The sequence below is a fragment of the Heliconius melpomene genome, chromosome 19 (genome assembly GCF_056956725.1).
Source record: "Heliconius melpomene rosina isolate 202511_hmr_F chromosome 19, ASM5695672v1, whole genome shotgun sequence".
NCBI lineage: Eukaryota > Metazoa > Arthropoda > Insecta > Lepidoptera > Nymphalidae > Heliconius > Heliconius melpomene.
In genome coordinates this window covers 4,384,702-4,407,377 of record NC_140407.1, presented here as the reverse complement: position 1 = coordinate 4,407,377, position 22,676 = coordinate 4,384,702, and the positions used below count along the sequence as shown (strand labels likewise).

Sequence of the window (22,676 nt, the reverse complement as noted above, 5' to 3'; positions counted from 1 at the left end):
CGTCATTTTAAATTGACAATTCGTATTAGTTCTATGTATAAATTTTCAAACATATCTTTTTATATAACAAATAGGTTGATTTACATTTATTTTATAATATATTATCGCGAATATTAAACCTATTTACATAAAATCATTACAATATTATGCAGGATACACCGAGAAGCCGAAATAAATAAAATATTAAACCTTGATGCAGCGCACGCCGAACCACGATGTGATGACCATTCCGCTCCCGTATTTAAAATACGGGTGTGATATCATCAGTGGAATGCTGTGAAAGCCAATCTATATAAAGCGTACAATGCACACAACCGCACTGCAGAAACAGTAAAATATATATAAGTGCAATGTACTACAAAAATATTTAATTTCATTCGTACTATAAAAAAGTTGCAAGTATTTCTTATTATTTGCGACAAAAAATAACAGAAAATTGTAAGGTTTATTACTTATTTATTTAAATTTTGTTTTAATAACAACTACTGCCATACAGACTGTATATAAAAAGAAAAACAAACATAAACAACAATAACGTAGATTTCTAATCTTACTATTATCCTTAATACTGTTTATTTACTATTTATATTTGACAGTTTCTTATATGTATATAAAATTGAAGTGTCTGAAATTTCAAAATAACGGTCTATTATAAGACTGCATAATATGGTTATTTACGCGATACTAAAATACAAAAAAAAACAAATTTGTAATTTTCGCCTGTCTACATGTCTCTCTATTTCTCCGGACTAATCTCCAGAACTGCTCCGATTTATATGGAACGTATAATAACAGATAGAGAGAGAGAGGGCTATGAAGCTACACATGGGATACGTTTTGTCCCGAAATTCCCAGTGTATAAATTTATCTGGCAGTTTTTCCCAGGTTTCCTGTGCGTGCATACATAGATAGATAGATATAAAATAAAATAACTACACGTGCTACTTTGCGTTGACACCTCTGATGGATCTCAGTCTACCATTTCCCCTAAGCGGATTTAGAACTCTTCACTCCGCAAGAGTTGGATTAGGAGAAAAGTAGACTCCCACGGCAACTAGTTCGCCGACAAGTGCCGCGTTGCATCTCGCGTATTATCTGCGAGCCAGTTAACACGCGCGGGGACACTGGAAGACTCTCGACTAGAAGAACTAAACTGTTTATATGTTTTTATTTATATAAATCTAATATAATACCATCTATAATATATAAGAATATAATATTATAAATGGTATTATAGATGGTAGGGATCGTTAGAAACGGAATCCTCGGGTTACGAACTTGCACGAGTGCGACTAGCACGTGACCGGTTTTTTATTTTACAATTTTATTTTTATCATTTTACCTTAGCTTATATCGATGCATTGTCAACACTGAGCGCAGTGTTAAATATATTGTCAGAAGAATTAAACGTATTCTAAACACGTTTTTTTAAGAACAAACGTCCTTAACAAGTGAATCCCTTATTTGCAAAATGACTTGTGCGATCGGTATCAAAAGACAATTATCTATATCAGTGATAAGTATGTACTTATATTTTTTTAAATGATAGTATTAGCATTTCTAATAATAACAATCTTAATTTTATTCTGAAGCTTTTTGGTTATTGAAAATAAAAACCAAAGTAAAAAAAAGTGCTAAATCGACCGCAACGGTTAAAATGTAATTAAATTAATTCATTTTTAACAAAAAGAAAAACTGACTTCTAACAACGAACTAAAAAGTGAAAAATAATTATACAAAGATTTTATAATTTTGAAGTCGGTGCTCAGTAGAACAAACAGGCTTAGTAATTAGATATTGTAGTAAAGGTGTTGTAGCATTAGTTTGACACCGACTTCAAAATTATAAAATCTTTGTATAATTATTTTTCACTTTTTAGTTCGTTGTTAAAAGTCGGTTTTTCTTTTTACAATTTTATTTAATTTATTTTACAATTTTAAGTGATGAGTAGATCTTAAAATTATGCTTCTTAAACGAGTGGTGATGGTGGTGGTAGTGGTTGTCAAGGAGTGGTTGTGGTTATCCTATGTAAAATTTCATTTGTGCAAAGTTACATTTTGGTATATTGACAAGAACATACATAAAAAGTATTCGGGTGAATTGAGAATCTCCCTTTTTTGAAGTTGGTTGAAAATGAGAACATCCTCTTTTTTGAGGTTGGTTAAAAAGAAATGCAACGATCAGGAATCTCACTTCTGACATCAATTTAAAAAGTTTTTACTTGTAACTATTACAATATAATCAATTTTTTACCAAAAAAAAACAAACTTTCTCAATTTTCACCGGATTCCATAATCGGAACCTAACCAAACTTTCACCAAATTATCCTTGAAGTGTATCCTTTCAAATAAAAAAATAATTATCAAAATCGATTGGCGCGACATTGAGTTATTCGTCTATTTGTCACGCACATACCTAATGCAAATTTAAGACTTATGTGATTTTCTCATAGATACCATTGTCAGACATGGACCAAAAAAATAGGACCATTCCGGAAGCTTCACCTTTCAAACAAAAAAAAACAAATCAGTTCACCCAGTCAAAAGTTATGAGGTAACAAACATTAAAAAAAATTAAAATAAATAAAAAAAATAAATAATAATAAAAAAATACAATTGAATTGATAACCTCCTTTTCTTACAGAAGTCGGTTAAAAAAGGAAAAAAATAATTTAATAACCCCCGATTTATAATAATTTAAGTGACGAGAAATAATTGCGGTAAAAAGCTTCTAAAGCTCTCACAAAGTCGGACATATAAACAATAGTGTATTAGTTTTCATAGCACTTCCCTACGTACCTATTTGGTTCTCAAAGATGTAGATGTGGCAATCACGTAGGTATTCAACTCCCTGTTAACTTGATTATACACTCAAGAAAATCCATCAAAGGCTGCTATTAAATGAACTAGTTTTGTAGTTTTTAACCGACTTCTGTAAGAAAAGGAGGTTATCAATTCGACTGTATTTTTTTTTTTTTTTTTTTTATTTTTTATAGTTACGTGAATAAATTATTGTTATGCTTATTTATATTTTGTATTTATATTGAAATGTTCGTGTCAGCCCTCGTAAGTGCGCCCTCATAAATAATCATTTAGGAGATAAATTGCAACAATGGTTTGTACAAACAAATGTTTACTGCTGGTGACTTGTTACCGTAATACTTATCCAGGAACATGCACTAATCTTATCAAAATCCATAACTAAAAATCGCATTAAAATCGGACTATTAATTTTGGAGATAAAGGGTAACATTGGTTTGCACAAACACACACACATACACTTCCTCTCATCCCAAACGCATATATACAGTCTTCTTTAACAAATGTTTAATCGTTTCTAACAAAAGTATACAAGCGTACCTACATAATATACTGTACAGTACAGTCCAATATAACGTCAACCGAAAGGATACATTTCTAATATTTATATAGGTGTATTTAAGTATACTCTTATGCACTAAATAAATCTTAATTCAAGTCTCATTGGAATTTATTTGATTTTGCTCGCAAAAAAAATCGTATTTAATAAAAAAAATATTTAGTTATTTCCATTAGCGAGTATGTACAAATATTTTGTTAGGGGAAGGCTAAACTTTACCTTTGAATATATAAATATGTTCGCGTAAACGAACCCACTAGGCTATATGAGATATTTTCATTTTGTAGCTGTGGTAGCAAGACAAAGCACGGATATAAAATTCCGCCATTCAACACACAATGTTACGAAAATTGGACGGAAAATGATTAACGAAGAGTCTTTCACAACACAACGTTCCCTCTCTCTACTTGCCTTGTTATGTGCTGAATAAAAAACATAAACATGGTCCTTTACTCTGTGTAAACTTCGTTAAATTATTTTCAGTTTATTTGGGACAAATGATCTTAGGCTATACGCTAAGCTGGTCTGGACCTATTATACCGAAACTGCAAAACCCTCAAGAAACACCACTTCCATTTTTGCTATCCGATACACAAATATCTTTAGTAGGATCTATAGTCTATATAGGATCAATACCAGGTTAGTATGCTTTGAAAGCTTTATGTAATTACATAAAGCTTTAAAGTTATAAATAGATAATATCTAATTAGAAATTATCTATTAATCATAAATACTTTGTTATTTTTCTTTCACTTTTTTACTTGATAGTATTTAATAATCAAGTTTCTAGGTCACCAACAAGGGTTAAGTTTGTGATAAGTCAGTTACAAAAATGCCAGCTTTTAATCGTTTATATATCAACTAGCGGACGCGCGCAGCTTCGCTTGCTTATTTAAGGGTGAATTCTAATAAACCACGAAACATGTGTTCAATGAAATATTTTTAAGAGTCTAAATTTAAAATTTTATAAAAATCTATTTTTCCATACAAACTTTCAACCCCTTATTTGCACTCTTAGGGGGTGAATTCTAGAAAATCAGGAAACATGTGATCAATTAAATACTTTTAAGAGTCTGAATTTAAAATTTTATAAGAATCACTGCCGATTAAATTTTTTTCCATACAAACTTTCAACCCCTATTTCACCCCTTTAGGATTAATTTTTTTCAAAATCCCTTCTTAGTGGATGTCCAGGTTACGAAAGTAAACATCTGTCCAAATTTCACGTTTCTACGCATAGCGGTTACGGCTGTGCGTGCGTCTTACCTCAGTCAGTGAGGACAAGTCCTATTATATATATATAGATATAGATAACCGTTTGTGGTTAATTGTTGAAATCATCATAAGCTAGGGGGTTGTAAAATATGTACTAAATTTCATATATATAGACTTTCGAATGTTTCCTTTAAAATACACTTCCAGTTTCCAACTTTTTAACTTGGCAGGACTCTCAGGCATGCCTTGATACCAACAAATGTATAAAAAGCCAAATTTTATTATTCAGGTCCATTTTTAGTTGGATGGTTCGCAAATTACAAAGGTCGGAAGCCAACTTTTATATTAAGTGGAGTCACAGCGATTATTGCTTTCATTATTCTGGCAATGACAAGGAATCTAGAGATGTTGTATATCGGAAGGTTCCTAAACAGCTTCGCGTCGTCAATGATTAGTGTCACTAATGTTATGTATATAGGTGAAGTAGCGTTAGTATTTTTCAACTTTCTAAGCAATTTAGCAACGCGTTGTGTTTTACCACAAGACCAATAGATTTTTGGTAATAGGATAGGCATAGTGCTCAGTGTCATGACATTACGTCTTTTTGAGAAATATTTTGTGTTTTGTTTTACCTAGAGCGAGAAAATGACAATAATGAAATTCACTCTACACAGTGGAGATAAAGACATTGTCAGCCTGTTGCTGTTCCTGTGGTCCACGATGTCGTCTTTCTTTTCCCAAGTATCACCATCACTACTTGTATAGTCAGCCATTTTTCAATTGCGACAAGGTAGCACGTTAATTTAACATTCTAGGTATATTATATAAATTAAATATTCATTTTCAACTGGTATTAGATTTATTTTTAATTATATTTATGACTAATCATAATACAATTCATTTTCAGCTCCATAAACATAAGAGGTAGTCTTCTAACAGCTCTTGGAATGTTCACGGCATTTGGTTCAATTTTAGTGTTTTCCGTAGCTCCATACTTTCCCTATTACATATCAGCGTATATTGGTATGGGATTGTCTATACTGTTTACAGCAACTGTTTTAATGATACCTGAATCGCCATTATATTATGTTTTAAAAGGTATTATAGTACCGTTATCTTAATGTGTTTTGATATTAGACAAATAGAATCTAGTAATGTACGAATTTGATTTTCATTTTCTGTATATTTTGGTACTCTATTTTTATCAAAACTGGTCAGTGAAATATTAGCCAGTAATTGATTAGATCTTAGCAATTTTATAGACTAATAATAATACGAATAATTTTGTAGGCAATAAGCTATAACGTATAAATATAACATATTTCAGTAGGATTAAAAATCCTAACTAAATAACATAACCGTACATGAAGCATTACACATGAAGCATTTTTAATAGCTTTACTCATATTATTACAGAAAAAGAAGACAAAGCAATTAAACACTTAGTAAAACTAGGTAGGATAAAAGAGAAAGAGAAATTATTAGAAACAAAGAAAGAATACACATCAACAAGTGATAAAATGGATTGGATTGAACTATTCACGTTGAGAACAAACAAAAAAGCTTTATTAATTGCTATTGTTATAAATGTATTACAACAATGTAGTGGAGGGTTGGCCGTCATAATGTTTTCAGGATCTATATTTGAAATGGCTGGATCTTCTATAGATTCTAATACTGCAATGATCACAATCGGATCTATTCAATTAATTGGAAGCGTTCTATCACCAATTATGATAAAAAAATTAGGAACAAAAAAATTATTACTCTTGTCAATTGCAGTGTGCTGCATAAGTATGGTAAGTATCTTTTATTTGTTGATTTTTTGTTGATATAGATCGACGATCAGTATCCGTAATGTATAATTTGTGTTGACAAATCAGCCAAATATATTAGTCAAGAACTGTATCCTAAGAACCGATGGCGCCCATACCTAAGTCATTGTAGCAAAGTTAAAATTTTGTATATATTCTAATATGTAGTTAAGACAGTGTGAGTTCTTTCTTTCACTTTTTACTTAGAATCTATAAAACCAAAACATACAATATTGCACTTTTACATTTCTATAATCACAATCATATATTTGTTAGAAACAATTTATTGCTTTTTGAAATAAGTTTTACACTACACTAAATATGTGTTTTGTTTTCAGTTTTTAATGGGCCTATATTTTTACCTACACTACCTGAAAATTTCTACATTGATCAATGTTAAGTGGCTTCCTTTAGTGATACTGACATTATTTTTCATCGGCTATGAATGTGGTAAGAATAAAACTTAAACATTTTATTTTTATACTTTGCAAAAGTGGGACAGTTTATTTTTGACGCCTAATCTTAATTTTTCTATTAGTTTCTCGCTCTAATGAAAAGATTCTGCGTTCTCCACTTTCGCTGCTTTCCTTTTAACTTAGCGCTGCTTTCCTGATTCTGTCTCAAGTCATCATGTCTCAACATATTCCTTTGTTTTTTTTTTCAGGTTTTGGAATTTTACCCCTTACCTTAATAGGAGAAATGTTTACAATAAACGTAAGAGGCAAGGGTTCAGCTGTTGTATTGGGTTGTTCCTGGTTTATTGGATTTGTTTTGACGACAGCATTTGCTTACATCACAAAAACTCTTGGAGCTCATGTACTATTTTGGTTCTTCTCTGGTTCGTGCGCCTGCGCATGTATATTCACTAAGTTTTATATACCAGAAACCAAAGGAAAATCTTTGCTTGAAATTCAACAATTTATGGGTAAAAAACCATGAAAATATTTCCATAAAATAACATATTTTGTTCTTGTTGAAAATGTACTTTTATATAAATATTTTTTTATTTAAATTTATTTATCTTTTACACATTTTTTATTATCCTTATCAGGTCAATCCAACAATATCTAAATATATTTCCAAAAGCAAATTTAACCGTTCTTGCAACAATCATAGGTTTTTTTACTGGCAAGGAATATTTTTTTAGTTCTTGTATTCTTTTCGTTATAAATACTTTATTTTCTTCATTTCTATCACAAACTCCTGTGATATTTGCGATTCAGAGCTTAGCTTTTTGACGTAAATTATTATTCTACTGCTTTCATGGCATAATAAAAGTACATCGGTTTATCATTTATTACTCTAAATCATTATTTCTTCGATAAACCACAGATCAATCACAAATGTAATTACATTATAATAAAATAGTTCGACTTCTTTGTTACGATAATTATATGCTAGCGTAATATGCATAACTTTACTTGTAATATACCACCAATCACTATAAATTGAGGAAAAATGTATTTGTACGCAACCTTGACAGACATGGAAAGTTTTGCGGTCTTTACTTACAGAACAGAGGAAACATACTATCAGCTTTTGATTTTTTGCTGCAGGCTACTTATGTTTTTCAACTACTGACTCATGTTTTATGTTTGCCTCAATCATTAAATATTTTAATAGTGTACATTTAAATATTTTTTTATTTATGAAGAAAGGACTCTGGCTAAACTAAGCTTGAATTTCAGAAAAAGCTCGTGACCTTCAGAACAGGTTTCTTTCCCTTCACTTTAAACACAGATTTTTTTCTTTTGATGTTTAGACCTCACTCCTTGTGACTATTGTCTTGAATAAAGTGGATAATAAATCCCTAACCAATAATTTATTTTATATGCTAATTTTATATAATTAGTGTTTTGTTCGTTAGATTCTCTAGCCTTACGTTTACGTCAGAAAGATGGAAGGAATAAATTATTATAAGAGTATTATGGAAAGATCGTCTATATATATATATTATTAAATATTATTAAACTTGGTATCATGAAACTAAGAAAAAAACATTCTTATAGTTTTAGAGTATAAAGACATGAAAATATTATATAATGTTAAAAGTACTAAATAAACAATTGCAGTAAACAATAAAAACTTCACCCGTTCACGTTTTAATATAAAAATAATCATTATGAGGAATCTTTCTCCGCATCAGGCAAGTATCCTAAGAATATACCACTGCGCCACAGAATAAGGGCCGTTAGAATAAAATAAAAGAATGTAAATTATACACTTACTCCAGTTCCAAAAATGAATATTTATTATAAAATATTGTTAAACATCTCAGTTATATAAAAAGTTACACAGATACGTCTATTATCTAAGATAAGATAAAAAAAATCTTTAATAGACTACAGAGAAAACAACAGTAGAATCATATTATATGTGTAAAATTAAATAAATTAAAATATTATTAATTAAAAATATTACAAAAGCTAAAGTTTTACTTAATAACTAGATTCTTAAACTAATGCATACCTAAAAATTTTGACCCCGCAATTTTGACACGTATATGTACAAACATCCGTTCTAACTTCATCATAAATATCTTACTACTAGATTTTATTGTATGTAAAACGTTTTATATTTTTCTTGACAATATAATGTGACAATATAATAAAAATTACATAATGAAATTAAACAATTTAACATTTATGTAACTATGTATCGTGTAAAAATAAGTATTAGTGCTATTCCATTTGGTAGATTTCTTGTAGATTCATGTTGTCTCAAATTTGGGCTGAAAGGGAGTACTAAATGTCTTGAACTATAGGGTCTCTCTATCTATCCTGCTATTAGCTAAAGATTTAAATAATATATATATACAATATATTTAAATTACTATATTATTTAATACAAGATGTCCAGATAGTAAATATGGATTTTAATTTGGGGCCACTTCGCTCTGTGGCGGTGATAACCGCGCTTTTTGATACAAGATTATCTTCCCGTTAGTAGTCTGATCGCTCTTCTTTAGTGCTAAATAATTATTTTTATCGTGCTGCAGATGACAGCAAATTCATGTATCCAAGACAGTAGAACTTCTATGAACGGTGACCTTACCAGAAAAGTTTTCTATGTGGTTTTCCTCAATTAATGGAAATTAAGACTTATAGTCGCACTATCTTAGTGTGATTTTACGCGTCTCATAAACTGAATGCCTTACAGAATGAAGAGTTCAAAATAATTTGTTTGCGTGGCAACCAGGACTGGCCAGATCATATGACCCTATAAAAATATACGTAAAGTAAGTACTCACTACTTAATAAGTAAGTACTTACTAAATACGTAAATATTATATTGAAAATATTAGAAGTGTATATTTAACTTGCGGACGCGCGCAGCTTCGCTTGCGTATTTAAGGGTGAATTCTAATTACCCATGAAACATGTGTTCAATAAAATATTTTTAAGAGTCTAAATATCAAATTTTATAAAAATCGGTGGCGATTTAAAGATTTTTCCATACAAATTTTCAACCCCTTATTTGTACCCTTAGGGGGTGAATTCTAGAAAACCATGAAACATATGTTCAATTAAATATTTTTAAGAGTCTAAATATCAAATTTTATAAAAATCGGTGGCGATTTAAGAATTTTCCCATACAAACTTTCAACCCCTTATTTGCACTCTTAGGGGGTGAATGCTAGAAAACCATGAAATACATGTTCAATTAAATATTTTTAAGAGTCTAAATATCAAATTTTATAAAAATCGGTGGCGATTTAAGAATTTTCCCATACAAACTTTCAACCCTTTATTTGCACCCTTAGGGGGTGAATTCTAGAAAACCATAAAACATGTGTTTAATTATATACGTTGAAGAGTCTGAAGTTCGAATTTTATAAAAATTGGTGACGATTTAAAAAAAACCTATACAAACTTTCAACCCCTTATTTGCACCCTTAGGGGAAGAATTCTAGAAAACGATGAAACACGTATTCAATTAAATACTTTTAAAAATCTAAATTTCAAATTTTATAAAAATCGGTGCCGATTTAATTTTTTTTCCATACAAACTTTGAACCCCTATTTCACCCCTTTAGGGTTACATTTTTTAAAATCCCTTCTTAGTGGATGTCCAGATTACGAAAGTAAACATCTGTCCAAATTTTACGTTTCTCCCATCAGTGGTTACGGCTGTGCGTGCGTCTTACCTCAGTCAGTGAGGACAAGTCCTTTTATATATATAGATTAGAAGTATTGTCAAACGTTCAGTTTTATATCGATTGAATTATGGTCCTAGATTTTCACTTGCCTTTACATTAGTGGCTACATCTAGTGGCTTACAGGATGTAGTGCATTAGAAGCATTATAGAGTAATAATCATTTTAAGTGAACATTGATAAGAATATTCCATTCTCCACTGATTCACTTTTTATATAATTTATCTATTATATAACTCATTTTTGTATCTCTACCAAACTTTTGCCTTTCGTTTCTGGTATAAATAATAATGTAAATATAAACGCAAGAGCTGATGAACACGAAAAGAACCAAAATAATATGTGAGCACCAACAACATTCATCAACGTCCCAAAAGCAGTTGATACGATGAACCCGCTTATCCATGAACTCGTAATGGCCACTGCAGAACCTTTGCTCCTTACATTAGTTTTAAACATTTCGCCTATCAACGTACTTGGAATTATACCTAGACCTAAAAAAAAGAAAAATAATAAAATATTTTTAATTGTTTAAAAGTGCGCCATAAATTGGGAGTAGCTTTGAGGCTTTGAGGAGCATGTCTGGCTCGTAAAGCCTTCCCGATGCAGTGGGGCAATGTTTAACTGTAAAGGTGGTTGATGGTTGTGTAGAATAATATAATCATTCCCTCAAGTGAAGAATAACTTTAAATTATTTAAAAAGGCGTCAAGTGAAGTAAATAACAAATTTGGTAATATTTGTGCAGTTAGTAATAATCGAAGTAACGTAAGCTAACAGTATTGTTTTATCGTATAGAATACAGAAATACATTAAGTCACCAAATATGACTTACCGTGAACAAATACTCAAAGTAATTTAAAAATGTAATAAAAATAGTTATGTTTATTTTGAAATTGTTTTTGAACAAAATTTATAAATATAAAATCTTTCAGCTTACCTATATCAAAAGTAAAGAAAAATATAATAAGCATTGCGAGTGGTAACCATTTTACACTTTCGATTCCTGGATATTCGTTAGTCTCTAAATAAAAATAGAATCCTAAAATTAGCTGAAAATAAAAATATTTATTTTGTTGTGGGTTAATGTAATATATGTATTTCTGAATAATTTATTAACCTGAATGATAAAACGAAATTATGAAATAAGTAGAGCCAGGAGTGTTGCAGTTAGACAGCGATGGGTATCAATTCTATCCCCCCTCTGGTACATAACATGCAGTATTGAGTTCTATTGCAGAACATGCAATATTTCATAAAAAGGGTGAAAAATGAAAAATAGTGGTTGACAAAAAAGTTAAAATATTTACCATACACAAAGAGCAAATGATACATGACACTATCATCAAGACTCGTCTGCCACACTTTTCAACAAAAAATGGCACTAACAAACTACCACTTAACTGACAACATAAAATTATAATCATTGCTATATTAGGATCAAATGATATTCCGGCCTTATTGAATATTATTCCAGAAAATAATACTATGCTAAGAATTCCACTGCAATGAAGAAATATATTAGCAAAAATAAGTATAACTAATGATCTTCGGTTACTACTATCAGTGAATAGTTCCAGCCAATCCTTTTTAGATGTCGAATTTTCATATACTTTTTTAGACACCATTATTTCTTCTAAGTCATCAGATCTGCCTAGTTCTTCTAAAATTTGTTTTAGGGAAGAATCGTCACCTAAAATAAATTAGAAATGTATTTTAAAATGAAAAATGAGGTTCGCAGATATACTTTTCTATATGGTAGTGTCAAAACACTCTGCTCCACTTTCATGCCGAATTCGAAAGATTGAACGTTAAGAAACCGCGCTTTGCATTTCCAGAGCAGGAATACGAAAATATTTTATTTCCTCGAGTGAATAAGTTTGTTAATATAAATGTTTTTTTAATTATTTTAATAAGAAGTATTGTTGACAGATCAAAAATACCTTTTAAGACAAAAAACATAGGAGATTCTGGTATAAAAAATATACAAAACGTAAATGCTAAAGCGACAACTAATCCTACAGAAGTAGCTGCAGTGTATGACGAAAACAATCCACCGCAATACATCAATACAGAACCACCAGTATTAAATACTCCTATTATTGTTAACAGTATACCTCTAATGTTTTTTGATCTGAAAAAAGATAAAAGAAATAGTAATGTTCATAAATAATATTTTTAACTGGCTTTAAAAAAAATATGTTTGTATTTCATGTAGGTCGAGAGAAAATATGTTCAATATTTCCCTTTGAACTAAATAAGATATAATCTAACTAAAGAAACAGTATCTACATATTTTTGGAGAAGAATCACATAAATTGTTTCGGCAATTAACAGGTAATTGCAGTCAGTTTTTTTTCGACAACTCTCTTAGCTTAAAAATCAACAGTATATTAACTTCAATTGTAAACCATCTACAGACGGACGCTGTGTCATAATGACCTCGTAGTCTTTAAAAGCTTTTAATTTTTTATTATCACAGCAAGTGAAGTGAGTGCAATAGCAAGTGAAGCGAGCATAGGATAGGGTTTCTAGAAATTTTATAAATAAACTTATTTAAAATATTGTAATATTTTATAAAATGTACTAACGCAATTTCACCAACGTATACCAAATTCATGACAGCCAAAGATCCTATCGAAAAGCCAGCTAATAGCCTGCCACAGTATAGGACTGCTAAATTTTTGGATAGAATTAAAATAACAAATGATATTAACGATACTATCCCTCCAATTATGAGACAAGGTTTTCTACCCTTGACATTTGCCAACCATCCCATTATATATGGACCTGGAACGAAAAACGATACATTTTAAAATATTGCATGATGAGTGGTGGATCTCAAAGCCACGTTTTGCTTATCAGAGTGGGAAACAAACATGATTTTTCTTTTCCCTAAGTCCTTACTTAGGGGAAGAAATAAATCATCAGAACCACAAACGTCGCTTTTACAGCATGGCCTAGGTGACCAGGTTTTATTAAAACTTTTAAAAAATATATTTCTTACCAGGTATTCCTCCTATATAAAAAAGTGATGCAATTAGTGATATTTGCACGTCTGATAGTGGAACTGATAACGGAGATTGATAAGGATCTTTAAGCTTCGGCAGAATAGGTCCAGTCCAACTTACACTGATCCCAACAATCAGCTGGCCGATGTAACCTGAAAATTATTTAGTAGGAATAAAAGTATTTTTTTGGTGTTTAAATCGCTTCCAAGACTTTACAGGTTGAAAGAGGGAAGTAAACGCCTTTCTTTGTGCACCAGAGTGAGGAAATTAAATTATTTTAAATGTATTTATTCCCCAAAGTGAAAATCGAATCTGCGACTATCGCATTCAACACAGTTAAACAATGTCCAATTATAAAAATATTTTGTTATACATTTGAGAAAAATATCATATTTCCAGTTTTATTTTTATTGCCCTGCTTTTATTGAAATGTTTACTTAGTGTTATTAAAAAATACTAGGTAAGCATAAAAAAAATATGCAGTTAATCATTTAAAATGTGTTACTAATGCGCACGTCCAGTAACAGTCACAATAATAAGAAACGTAATATGAAATGCGCATTTTATTTATTGCTACATGTAGTATTGTTTGTAGAGTAAATTTCTGCCTCTCTATCTCTATTTGATCTCTCGATGGAAGGAAAATGTGGCCTTTCGTTAAAAATGCTTTGGAGAATATTTGTCTGATGCGGAGAAAGACTCCTCACCTCATACTAATTATTTTCATATTTAAATTTGTGTCTTTTTGGGGTTGAATTGAATCAGATTCCTTTCACCCGGTTTGGAAACATCCACGAGGGATCCCTTAACTGAAGACACAAGTTTATTTCGGCACTGAACGACGTTTTCCCGAGAAAGACGCAGCCGGGGTAAACAGCGTCCACTGTGGGATGTATAGCAATGAATGCTAGATGAGTTCCGGACGAGTTATCAAGCTTTTCACCGATTTTTGCGATTTGCTTGGACTATGCACTGGAAATTTGCCACTTAAAGTACCTATAGCCTTGGTTATATGTGGATTGTCAGTGTTCGTCATATGATATTAAAAATGACTATTATTTTTAATTTATGTATTAACCTATCAATTGTTGATAACGAGTTAGCATAATTTTTTGACGTATTTTTATTTTTATTCCCGCTAAATAGGTTTACTAAACTAATAATATATTATACCATAAAACTAATAGTTATATAACGTCTACAAAATATAGTCGTTGATTTTGCGAACGCACCTGAGCATATGGCAGTATGTGTAAAAAAATAAATAACTTGTGCTTGTGATTACATTATCACTTTCTAGAGGCCACCTCCCATGTCATCAAAAATAAAAACGAAGACAAACCCCCCCCCCCTTCCCCACTCTCCTATAGTGCTTACATAATACTTGAACGGCCCCTTACCCATATTTACTTATTACTTATTAAAAGTATTATAGGATGTAAATTGAAATGTTTCATAAATCGTAATCGTTACTTAATCGTAACTTGCTTGTAGAGCTATAAAGCTAAATCTCATTTAGCCTAGGTAATGCGTAGATTATTGCAACATTGTAAGTTATTTGTTTCATTACATTTATCGTCGTCTAGTAACAGAGTGCCGCAAGTTTGCTTGTGTATCTCAGTAATATGAAAAAATAGTGTCTCCAGACACTACGAATAACACGTCCAGAATTCGGCAGTAAGTGGGGAACGGAGTGTCTTAACTCTAGGTTCCCTCTGCTGCTGTAAATTGTTTTTTTCATCATTCGTCTAAGCGTTGTTTGTCATTCACTTAGCAACCGAAGATTATGTATTCTAAATGATGACTAGTCTCATCCACAATTCCGTTTGGGTGAAATACTATTTTTTATTTACCATCTGTTGTCTTCGGCCAATTGGTCTAACTGTAATGTTCACCAAGTGATTTTCAGTGTCTTAATGGGGAACGGAGTTTCTTAGCACTAGGTTACCAGGTCTAGGCAGGCTCTGCGTAACCAGTTATGTGTGGGATTTAACGTGAAGCTAGTACTTCCATTTGTACTTCTACGAATAAATGAAATATAACAAGGGAACCATTATTTAAATTTATATTTTCTTTATTTTTTTATTTTATTTTTATTCTGTTAAGCAAGAACTGGCATTCGACCTGTGCGAACCAAATTGCAGATTTTTCTGGCCAAAATGGTCCCCACCATTTTTTCTCAACTGGTTCAGGGGTAAAAAGGTGGGTGGGTGACCGCTGAGAGATCTACCCGCTTCATTTTTCTCGCTCGTTGTGGTCGGTTATTGACGTCAGATTGAACTATGGCTGCTCATCGGGATATAGTCCTTAGCGTGTAGTAATTAGTGTTGATTTTTTATTAGCTTCACGCTGTATCCCGCACACAGCAGGGTAGGCAGAGCGAACCTTGTGTTAAGACACTCCGATCCCCACTTTCCGCCGAATTCTGAAGACATTGCATATTGAGTGGCGAAACTCAACGTCGCGCTTTACCTCGACACCAGTGTGAAGTAATGGAAATGGTATAAATTTAAATAAATATAACATCTCCTCGAGTGGGGATCGAACCCAATCACTAAATGTGATTGCTTTTTATTACAATTTTGAATTTAGACGGAAAGCAGTGAACGGTAAAAGGTACCTGCGCTTTAAACTAAATACATAAAATGAAAAAATACTTACAGCAAAGCGATATAAGTACTTGCCGCTGTACACCAGTCAATTTTAGTATTAGAAACATATTTAATTAAACACACGCTGCTAAATCTGAACACACGTTTGCTTACTTTGTACGCTACCTAAGCTATGCCTTTCTTGAAATTATATTTACTAGCAGCCCGCTCGCGGTTTCACCCGCGTGAACTATGTTATTATTAATTTCTGTCTCCATGACTACGTCCTAGTGACGTCTATGCAAAATTTGAGACTCCTAGCATTTTTAGTAACGAAGTTTCATACAAATTTTCAACCTCTAAAACAACCCCTTAGAGGTCGAATATTGCAAATTCCCGTATTAGCGAGCACCTACGTCCTATAAATAGCTCCTATACAAAATTTGAGATTCCTAACACATGTAGTCTTTGAGATTTCGTGATGAGTGAGAGACCTTTCGATTTTATATATATAGATTAAGATTATTATATAAGTACAATATCTAATATCACGCTGCATTTGTTTTTTATATACGAATTGAAGCCATAGTTCCACAGCGGCACAGCGTGTAACGGTAAGCGCAACGGTTGTGGATTTGATTCTCACTGGGGGTAATTCATTATTTCCATTTTCTCGTTTTGGTAACCAGAGAAGGCGCGGTTTTCGCAATGCCTCCAGAATTAGGCGGAAAGTGGGGAAAGGAGTGTCTTAACACTAGGTTCCCTCTGCCTACCCTGCTGTGTGCGGGATACAGCGTGAAGCTCACTTATTTATTTTATTTAAAGTTACTTAGATTTTAACAATTCGTAAATAAAAAATGAAGTTATTAATTTGAATAAAAATATAGGTTTACTTTTATATCTAAAAATTTAATATACAAAAAAATTGTTATTATCACGTAGAAATATTATCATTTCTTTTTTTACCCATATATTGTTGAATTTCCAGCAGAGATTTTTCTTTTGTTTCTGGTATACAAAATTTTGTAAGCACAAATGCGCAGGCGCACGAAACGGAGAAGAACCAAAATAGTATGTGAGCTCCAAGAGTTTTTGTGATATAAGCAAAGGCTGTCGTCAATCCAAATCCAAATAACCAAGAACAACCCAATACTACAGCTGCACCCTTGCCTCTTACGTTTATTGTAAACATTTCTCCTATCAAAGTCATGGGTAAAATTCCAAAACCTGAAAAAAACAAAAGTAGCGTTGTGGGTCTGATGCTCACTCAGGGTAAAATAAAGATTGTAAAATTTAGATTGTAAATACCGATGTTTATGATGTATAAAAATAAAGTGCATATTTACCACATTCATAGCCGACGAAAAATAATGTCAGTATCACTAAAGGAAGCCACCTAACATTAATCATTATGGAAATTTTCAAGTATCGCAGATAAAAATATAGACCCATTGAAAACTGATAAAGAAACACATATAATTAATAAGTGCATACAGAACTCACTTGACAAAATAGTAAATAATTATTTTGTGTACACTTATAAAAGATCCAATGAACAAAAAGCAATAGGAACAAAGATGTGATTGTAATCTAAAAGTGAAATATTGAATCTCTTGCGTGATATTAAAAAAGATCAGATTTTTCATTATTATAATACTATTGTAGAGTAAAAAGTGAAAAAATATGTTTAATCATTGCTTTGGCCACATTTGACACGATGCAGAGTGATTTGCACCACTCACCATACAGTTTCTCTGTTGTGGCGTAGTGAATCAGCGTTTGATGAAAACACGACGGTGGCGAGTTGAACACTTGATATCTAAATTATTTTCATTTCTCTGATTTGTTAGACAAAACGTTTGTGAAGTTTGCAATATTTCAAAAACACGTGCCTGTGCAATGGAGTATTTTAACCACTGGCTTCTCTCTACCTGCTTTCAGAACAAATATCACTAACTACTTCTAAGGCCTATGTTTATAAGACGCAACATTTAACGTATCCTAATGGATAAAAGCGAAATAAAGAACTACTTATCGAAATAACACTTCATTACTGATATACGTGGCTGACTTGTCAATACAAACTACTATACATTACTGATACCGGTCATCGCCGTATATTAGTGTATAAGATATACACTTTTGCATTTAAAAATCAACAAATAAAATATATTCACTTACCATACTTATGCAGCACACTGCAATTGACAAGAGTAATAATTTTTTTGTTCCAAATTTTTTAATCAAAATTGGTGATAGAACGCTTCCAATTAATTGAATACATCCGATTGTGATCATTGCAGTATTAGAATCTATAGAAGATCCAGCCATTTCAAATATAGATCCGGAAAAAATTATGACGGCCAGGCCTCCACTAAATTGTTGTAATACGTTTATAACAATAGCAACTAATAAAGCTTTTCTGTTTGTCCTCAACGTGAATAGTTCAATCCAATCCATTCTATCACTTGTTGATGTGTATTCTTTATTTGTTTCTAATAATTTCTCTTTCTCTTTTATCCTACCTAGTTTTACTAAGTGTTTAATTGCTTTGTCTTCTTTTTCTATAACAAAAAAAGAAAGCTATTAAAAATACTTCATATTATCATTTAGATAGTTTGAAATCCTAGATTCTTTATTCTTGATTCTAGATTCTTCCTAGAAAAATTAAAATACTTGGTTGTTTTATATTTAGTTTTGTAGAAGTATATTTTATTTTGCAAAGATCTAATAAATTACTGACTGGGACGTTGGTTTCGTAATTCAAGTATTTCACTCACCACTTTTGATAAAATAGTAATCAGAGAAAAAGAAACAAATTGATTATACCTTTTAAAACATAATATAACGGTGATTCAAGTATTGTTAAAACAGTTGCGGTAAATAGTGTAAATAACCCCATACCAATATACGTGGATACATAATAGGGAAAGTATGGAGCTACGGAAAATACTAAAATTGAACCAAATGCAGTAAACATTCCAAGAGCTGTTAGAAGACTGCCTCGTATATTTATTGATCTCAAAATTGATTTCACCGATTAACCACAAAAGTGTAATTAAAATTAACTTTGATACTATAGTAAAATAATCTTTAATTGTATGTAATATTATATTATATACAGAGAATGTTAAATAATTACTTAGTTGCAGTTGAAACATGGCTAACAAAACGACGGTAGTTGTGTTCTCGATTACTTAAGAAATTGTCTATATTTTTTTGCCATTTGTGAAAGGCTATTCGTGGCGCATAGGAACAGCATCTGGTTGACAACGCAATGCCTTCATTCCCACTCTAGAGAATTAAGTATTTTCATTTCTTCGCTCTATTAAGACAAATATATACTGAAAAAGGAGAACGTAGTATTTTGACTGAAAGAAAGATATGACAGCAAAGTATCTAAACACCCCTACCCTTTTCTTCTCTGTCTACCCTACTAAACATGGGAATTGTATTCGAAAAGATATCATGAAATACTAACGCTACTTCACCTATATACATAACATTAGTGACACTTAGCATTGACGTGGCGAAGCTATTTAGGAACCTTCCGATATACAACATCTCTAGATTCCTTGTCATTGATAGAATAGTAAAAGCAATAATCGCTGTGACTCCACCTAAAATAAAAGTTGGCTTCCGACCTTTGTAATTTGAGAACCATCCAACTAAAAATGGACCTGAAAAACATGTATGGCGTGTTTAATATTTTTTATGTAATCAGGTAATAGATAACAAGCGTCACAATTATATTCAACACTTAAATAAAAATAGCACAATAGCTCATATTTGTGTATCTAATTATGTCTTAGAAAAGTTAAAAGCGTCTTCGTGATAACCAGTTACTTTAAATTGCTGTCAACGATCGTTCGAGGTAAATAAAATTCAAAGTATTTTAATAAACTAATAATATGTCAGACCATGTCAAGATATGTCAGATTATGTAATTGAAACGTTTTTTGCACGAAATAGTGGAATGACGTTAAATTGATTTCTTGAATTAATTATTTTTATAATTTCTTAAAAAACTTAAAAATTGTTCAGCATTAAAGTTATACAAAGTGTCAAAGCATACTAACCTGGTATTGATCCTATATAGACTATAGATCCTACTAAAGATATTTGTGTATCCGATAACAAAAATGGTAGTGGTGTTTCTTGAGCGTTTTGCAGTTTAGGTATAATAGGTCCAGACCAGCTTAGCGTATAGCCTACGATAATTTGTCCTAAATACACTAAAAATAAATTACAGATCTGTAGATATTTTTCAAGATTAAACTAAACCACAAGATTAAACGAAATTAGTGTTAATATTAAAGTTAAATAAAAATAGGTACATACGTATCACTGATATAGATAATTGTCTTTTGATACCAATCGTCCAAGTCATTTTGCAAATAAGGGATTCACTTGTTAAGAACGCTTGTTCTTAAAAAAGCGAGTTGAAAATACGTTTAAAAACTCCGACAATTTATTTTACACTGAGCTAAGAATTTTATTAATAATGCATGTGATACAATATAAGGTAAAATGACAAAAAATAAAATTGAAAAATAAACAACCAGTCAAGTGTTAGTCGGATTCGTCCATCGAGGGTTCCGTACCAATTTCAGGATTGTAGGTCCAAGGGAAGTACAGCTAATAAAAGCTTATAAAGTTTGTATGCGTATGCACTTATATTAAAGCTTGAGGTATTAAATATGCTAATTTCTTTGCTTAGACAGGACTAAGTGGTGTATTGAATTCACCACCTATCTTCACTATGCACTTACGCTAATTTAAAGTTCCTATTCAATGAATAAATAAAATTTTTAAAACACCACGCATATTTCCAAAATTCCGCATTAAGTGGGGGAACAGAATTATCTCTACACTTGCTTCATATGTGTGGACGTGAGATCACACGTGGATAATTTAATAGATTTACTGGAGCCTAAATACCAGTTAGATAAAAAAGTTATATGACAAAAGCAGAAAATAACTTCAAAGGAATTAGGAATACGTTCAAACCCACCTTTTCCTTTTCGCAAAATAAGATTGTTCGGTATCATAATAGACCTTCATATAGTATAGGATTATAAAGAATGAAAGAGAGATTTCAACTATTCTTTATAAAAAATACTTAAACCACATAATATATACAACAACATAAACAAATATTTTAATTATCATAATAATATTAATTAATTTATTTGTCACAAAAATATTGACTTAAATAAATTTTAATAATCGTTGTTGTTTTCTTTAGGGTTATGATTTGTGGCGCGTAAAAAATAACCACTGTTAAGACACTCCGCTCTCCACCACTCCACACTCTAAAATTAAAGACACTGCTTGTTTCAGAACTCATGGACAGTGATCTCAACGCAGGACACGAATATCTACATAAATCAGGATTTTTTAGGTCGCGCACTTCCTCCTTAGAATCAAGTGTAAAGAATCAAGTTTCAATAGTTTTTTCGATGTTGTTTTCGTTAATTATTATGTCGTACGGATACGGACTTCTTAGATACAGTTCTAAATTCCGTTAATATTTCCGTAAACCTTCCAAGTCAACAAACCAAGTCTTCATAGATCAAGTGTAAATTAAATGTATCATTGCATTGTTAATATTAAAAATGATAATGAATAGATAATGTTAAAGATGAACTTCATTTTAATTAACGTGTTAAAACATTATTAAACAGGTTTAAAACACTTAATTACTTTTCCACTATCAAACACATGACAGGTGCATTTTATATTTACAATGTTTTAAGTTTCAATTTTATTTCAATTAAAACATGTAAATATTCGAATTCATTATTTCGTACAATTATAATCTCTATATTTAAATAATTTCTTAAAATGAAATGTTAATAAATATAATAAATGTTTCAATAATGAGATTGCTTGAAGCAATAAGGCCGCCTTTGCATACTTGTTTTTTTTCTTTTTATTTCTTTTCTGTATTATTTGGATTATTCTTTTTCTTTTATTTGTGTGCAATAAAGTATAAACTAAACTAATTTAATGTTTCATTTCAGGAGCTTCTATGGTAGTGTTTGGCTATAAAGGAAATCAGACATTGGGGATAAGTGTTAATACAAAAGTAAATAAATTTAATATTAATAAACTTTAGTATGACAAGAAAAAATAACATTCCTATAAAAAACTCGTTACACTTAGATATAATATCAAAACAAATTGATTTCTACGGAAACTTTGCTAAATACTTTTTTGATGTTGCCATAAGTTCTCTGTTACAGTCAAAGTTTACGTATTAATGTTGTAACTCACCGGTTATGTTCTGGGAGTTCTGATTTTTTTGATCTGGTAATACAATGAATTTAGGATATTTTATTTCATTTCTTATTACGATGAATGAAAGAGATGACTATAAAACGAAAGAGATAGGTAACGATTTACTTCAAAATTTATACAATAATATTTAAAAAAACATATAATGAACCGTAGGAATAAGATAAAAATATTCAAGATCTTCGTTTTTAGTGGTGGAACTCAACGTCGCGC

General features: G+C 31.1%; 2 protein-coding genes across 4 annotated transcripts; one reads left to right on the top strand and one right to left on the bottom strand.

The window, feature by feature from the left end:
• The first annotated feature begins 1,382 nt into the window (after positions 1–1,382).
• Positions 1,383–7,434, top strand: LOC146528425 (facilitated trehalose transporter Tret1-like). The gene is made up of 7 exons (XM_085203152.1): positions 1,383–1,520; positions 3,862–4,017; positions 4,883–5,081; positions 5,501–5,691; positions 6,010–6,392; positions 6,746–6,857; positions 7,072–7,434. Exons 1-7 carry the CDS (start codon positions 1,472–1,474, stop codon positions 7,344–7,346), a joined length of 1,365 nt encoding a protein of 454 aa, XP_085059278.1. The 5' UTR covers positions 1,383–1,471; the 3' UTR covers positions 7,347–7,434.
• Positions 7,435–8,617: 1,183 nt separating this feature from the next.
• LOC146528424 (facilitated trehalose transporter Tret1-like) lies at positions 8,618–18,242 on the bottom strand. 3 transcript variants are annotated; one of them, XM_085203150.1, is made up of 9 exons: positions 18,056–18,242; positions 17,510–17,621; positions 17,130–17,390; positions 13,569–13,724; positions 13,153–13,351; positions 12,505–12,695; positions 11,872–12,254; positions 11,502–11,613; positions 8,619–11,057 (listed from the first exon to the last, which is right to left on the bottom strand). In XM_085203150.1, the coding sequence occupies exons 2-9, from the start codon at positions 17,613–17,615 to the stop codon at positions 10,801–10,803; spliced, it is 1,665 nt and encodes a 554-aa protein (XP_085059276.1). In that variant the 5' UTR covers positions 17,616–17,621; positions 18,056–18,242; the 3' UTR covers positions 8,619–10,800. The 3 variants fall into 3 exon arrangements, with proteins under 3 accessions (XP_085059277.1, XP_085059276.1, XP_085059274.1); XM_085203148.1 differs by lacking the exon at positions 18,056–18,242 and adding an exon at positions 17,906–18,048; XM_085203151.1 differs by lacking the exons at positions 17,130–17,390; positions 17,510–17,621; positions 18,056–18,242 and adding an exon at positions 16,234–16,380 and having other exon boundaries at positions 8,618–11,057.
• Between the last annotated feature and the right edge of the window lie 4,434 nt (positions 18,243–22,676).